Genomic DNA, 5,000 nt, shown 5'->3' on the forward strand with positions numbered 1-5,000 from the left:
AAGTGGAACTGCTTTAGTTGCTTTTACAGAGCGACTTTCGTATGACCTGAAAAAGTGTTCGCAATACGTTTCACAGGCCAATGTTTGGCAAGATTAACACAAACTTCTCCTAATTCCTGCCTAGGAAACTCCTAATATGGGTAGTAAACAGTTCGACTGCAAAGAGAAATGCCAATAACTGTCCAGAAAGTTCCATGGAGAGATGATGTTGTTTGCATCCATGTTCGCTAAGCCAATGAAAATTCACGCTCGTTTGTTCTTGTTCGATAAGCCAATCAAATGTTAAATGCATTTTTGTTACGTTCTGTTTTTGTTTATTTTTCAAGGTCAAATGAAAGTTGCTCTAACAGTGATGATCGTTTGCTTTGAAAAAAACCTTGTTCAAACAATTTTGTATCAAACGTCATTGCGGTCATTTGTTTTTGTTTTCAAATTATGGTTTGTCCAAATGCGTGATCTGATTGGCTGAATGCACTCAGGCAAATCATGCAGGAAACAACATGTGACACGAAATCCAGTCACAGTGCACAGACCTTTGCATGAATGAGGGCCTTTAAAGAGTATTTATGACTTGTGTGACTGTTTTATCCTTAATTAGCACACGAAAAAGCTCATTTATGCAACTTGTTGGAACTCTTATTGCCTCTTTCATATCTGTGGCAGATACAGTAAATTTAGGATTTTTGTTATGACAGTCACTGCTGCATACAAAACTACCTTTATCCTCGAGAAGGTTTCATTCAAACCCATGTTAATTGGTTATCAAAGAGAGACAGCTATAAAACTTGACTTACCTGGCTCTTCTTGTCGTGGCATTTAATTCCCAAACCTTCTTTTCCATTTCCCTTGGGGGAAAAATGAGAACACACATAATTATGATCACTTTCGTTATGTTTTTATTAGCTTGTATAGCACAGCACAAGTGCTCCAATCATTGGTAATAATAGCAACTTTATTCATTCAAATCAATGAAAGGGGAGGATACCATAAGTTATCCTTATTGAAGGTGTCTGCTCGCAGCCAGATGTAATTGACTGAAAGTCGACTTTGATGAGGCAGGAACACCAGAGGACCATGAGAAAAACCCTCAGAGACAGATTGAGATCAACTGAAACTCAGCCCACATATGACCTCATGGCCGAGGTCAGGGTTGAACCTGGGTTGCACAGGTGGGCCAGGCAAGGTTGATAACCACTAAGCCATTAGGGATACGGGAAGTCAAAAATGAATTACTTTACTGCTTCATTTAACAAAGCCCAAAGAGAAACTGATTTTTTGTGTTGACAGTTTCAAAGTTTTAACTCATTGAAATTGTCTTGAAACACTAAGAATCATTTTCTTTTTGGGTTATACATGTAGTAAATTAATTTTATTGAATTTGCTAGAGTGATCAATCCCTCAACAGTCGGTGAAGAGAAACAATTCAAAGCCGATCGAATCAAACGTTTTTTGAGGAAGGAAAAAAGAGAGTACAGCACCTAAAGAAACATCTCTCAGAGCAGATTAGACAACCAATAAACTCAACCCACATATGTTGAGTGGGTGTAACCCAAGACACACTGTTGGAGGGCAAGATTTATAAAACAAATTAGGCATTAATAGTTATTCTCTGTCATTAGAGCTTCCAAATGAGTATTATTTTAGTCATTGAATGAGATGCCAGGTAGTGATTGATTTAATAGTTTACGCACCTTCCTAAATTACTCAGTAGTGGCATAGCTAGAACTTTATCTACATCTGGTCTGTCATCTGGGTTCTATTGATTAATTGATTGATATTAATGATTAAAAATCGTAGGAAACACATCATCGTCTCATATGTTATTTTGCTAATTGGTTAGCTCAGTAACATGTACAGCATCAACTTGTCACCCGAGATGGCTGGGTGGTCGTGAGGTTTCGATTCCTAAGCTGGACAGAAACACTACGGGTCTTTTAGTAATTAAAAAGAAAGTGCTGTCTATATGTATTCTTTGCCACCTGTAAATTGTTTATTGTACATAAGGACACTATACAGACTAGGCCCTGACTTTCATGAGCTTTGTTCATAAATAACGCTTTGAGACATTAAAGAACCTATGCATTGTTTGCTAAGAGAAGGGCACAGAGTGGCGTGGTTCTCCTTTTATTTATGCCTTTGAATTACTCTGCACACAAGGGCCATATCTTAGAAATCTGTAAGTGGTTAATACCGTATTTACTCGAATAAGCGCCGCCCTCGATTAAGCCCTGCCCTCCAATAAGCGTCGCATCTGGGACAAAAAAGTTAATAAGCGCTGGCCTCGAATAAGCACTGCACTACCGATGCGGTGCTTATTCGAAGAATTTCGTATAACCAGGAAAAACACTATAAATTGTTCCACAACGACAACGGAGTTCGCTCTCACTGCTGATATTTTCGTTCTTGTTATCATGAAACTCTCGGGTTTTTTTCACTGCATGAATTTCTCTCGTAATTCTAGATTAATTTTACTATCAGTTTAGTATCAGTCCATAGGAAAATTAACAGATAGAAAGTGTACCGTTGAATAAAAATATAGAAAAAGTAAATTTGAAGGTACAATGTTTAAATAAGCGCCACCCTCGAATAAGTGCCACCCTTGAAAATTATAAGCGCCGCACTAGTGGCGCGAAAAATTAATAAGCGCCATGGCGCTTATTCAAGTAAATACGGTATGTTACTTAATCTGAAAACATAAAAAAAAGTAAAGGTTAAGTAAAGAAAAAGAGAGCAAACTAGGTAATGCAATGTACAGTAAAGGAAAGGAGGGATAGGAAAGAAAAGTAACAGCACATTAAAAGAAGCATTAAGTGATGCAACCTAAAGAAAAGTAAAGTAACATAATGCAACCTGAAGTAATTTATAGTTAACTTTATAATGTAATGTCACTTAAGCAAAGTAACACAATGTAAAGGAAAGGAAAGGAAAGGAAAGTAAAGAAACTGCCCAGTCCCATAAGCTTCTAGCTTTCATTACTACCGTGGATAAATAAAGTTCTATTGATTGATTACTGGAACATAATTATTGTAATATAAAGTTACTGTAACATAATATAACACAACATAATGTGACAGTGAGAAGTAAAATAAGAGTGAAAATGATGCCAAATTAACGTAAGTAAGGTATTAAAGGGGTAAGGTGGGTTCAATTCCCTGCCACGAAACTAGAGGTAGAGCTTTGAATACCTGTAGAAGACAGTACTTGCAAGGGGAGGTGTGATAGGAACCCGTTTAGGAGTCTATCGGCTTCCATTAACGCAATCATGCAGCACCAGAGTTCATGAAACTATCAGCAGAGTCAGACAGACAGTTACTGGTACTACAAATTCTTTACTTTCACAATACAACACAGTAAATAATAATTTATTAACAAAAAAGACTTTAACCTGGGACAAAAGAACTTTGACTAAGTTATTCATTTCATCTGTGTACTGTGGGTCAATGTCCTTGTAATCTCCTTTGACAATGTCTGACACTAGTCTGAGAGGATTCTGTGAATAAGCAAAGCCAAACACTGCACATGGTTATGCTGCAAAGGGTTGGAAAGAAGTACACTGTAACCATCTGATGGTCATCCAACAAACATTATTTCATTTTTGCATTTCTCTGAGGATTGCAATCTCGTAGCAAGAGGTAGAACAAAGTAATTATTTTAGTCAGTGCCGCAGGAATGAAAATGTTAATCTTTGTTTTGCCAGTCTGATGTTTGCTCAACAACTTGAGAGAATTTTTCTGTAACAATTTCTTCAAGTCCAGTACAAAAAAGTGTGCATCTAGAAATATCATTCAAGGATCCAGATAACATTATTGTATTTTCTTGTTAAAATAATGGCACATGGCTATTTTAGCTTCTTCATCAGCTAATGAGGCTAGGAAGCAGACATAGAAGGAAAGGAAAGGTACTTAATTTAAGTGTGTAGTCTTCCAGCACTGGAGAAAATTGGGGCCAATGTAAACTGAAATCATCAAGTTAATGCAAATCAAATCAAATGTTGAGGAGAGGGGGAAAACCGGAGAACCTGGAGAAAAACCTCTCGGAGCAGAGTAGAGAACCAACAAACTCAACCCACATATGACGTTTAGTCTGGGAATCGAACCCTGAAGCCACACTGGTGGGAGGCGAGTGCTCTAATCACTGCGCATGATCCCTGCACTTGTAAAAGAATTAACACCTTTCTATCTTGACATACCGGGTACATGTTATATTATGATTGGCTTTGATCACTGAACTTAAAAGAGAGCAAGAGTGTAAATACAAACTTACTGTGGCATCAAAGACTTTTCTCAAGGTGAGCATCTCATAAAGGACACAGCCCAAAGCCCACATGTCACTCTTTTGATTGTACCTGCAATAATTATTTTATTGGTTCACAGTCTGGAACAATGGAACAAAAAAAATCTTGTTTACAAGATTTTTGCTGTAAAGAACCTGCCAGTTACTTACAGGTTGGTTAGAGATGTAGCTGGTGACAATAGATGTGCAAACTGAAGGGCTTAAGACAAAATGGGTGATGGATAAATACCATTTAGGCCTTGGCAAGATTGTGGGGCCCATAAAGTCCACACAGTAACTACTAAAATCGTAAATGGTTTGAACCCAGGACTCATATAATTAAGTAAAGGACGATTGCCCAGGTGAGTGTTGTCCTGAGAAGGAATGTTTAAGATGACATTGTCCTTCTCAGGACTACACACTCACCCGACGATCATACTTTACTTAATTATGACAGTAACTCCTTTAGGTCTGGAATAATATTACTATGAAGTGAACTATGCCAAGAAGGAATTCAATGAAAAACAAAACAGCATCATCATAGAAAAAGACAGTCAAGGAAAAGATTGTGTCATTGACTGTGATTTTGCTAGGAGAACATGAGACAATATTATTATGATTCTATTTATTCCATAATTATTTTAGCACCATTGTCTGGGCTAGGGTTTGTTTTTGCCTGTAGAAATTGACCATCATTACAAATTATAAATTCATGTTAAACTTTGTAC

The 5,000-nt window shown here is 37.2% G+C and overlaps 1 protein-coding gene across 4 annotated transcripts in view; it reads right to left on the bottom strand.

Moving 5' to 3' along the window:
• The window catches only part of LOC138027155 (serine/threonine-protein kinase Nek9-like), a 52,806-nt gene that overhangs the window by 33,749 nt on the left and 14,057 nt on the right, over window positions 1-5,000 (bottom strand). For all 4 annotated transcript variants that reach the window (XM_068874671.1, XM_068874670.1, XM_068874669.1 and 1 more), the window contains exons 7-10: window positions 4,264-4,345; window positions 3,386-3,490; window positions 1,692-1,756; window positions 795-845 (exon numbers count right to left, since the gene is read on the bottom strand). In XM_068874671.1, coding sequence (XP_068730772.1) covers window positions 795-845; window positions 1,692-1,756; window positions 3,386-3,490; window positions 4,264-4,345 — 303 coding nt within the window. The remainder of the gene's footprint in view (window positions 1-794; window positions 846-1,691; window positions 1,757-3,385; window positions 3,491-4,263; window positions 4,346-5,000) is intronic.

Source organism: Montipora capricornis, chromosome 12 (genome assembly GCF_036669925.1).
Source record: "Montipora capricornis isolate CH-2021 chromosome 12, ASM3666992v2, whole genome shotgun sequence".
NCBI lineage: Eukaryota > Metazoa > Cnidaria > Anthozoa > Scleractinia > Acroporidae > Montipora > Montipora capricornis.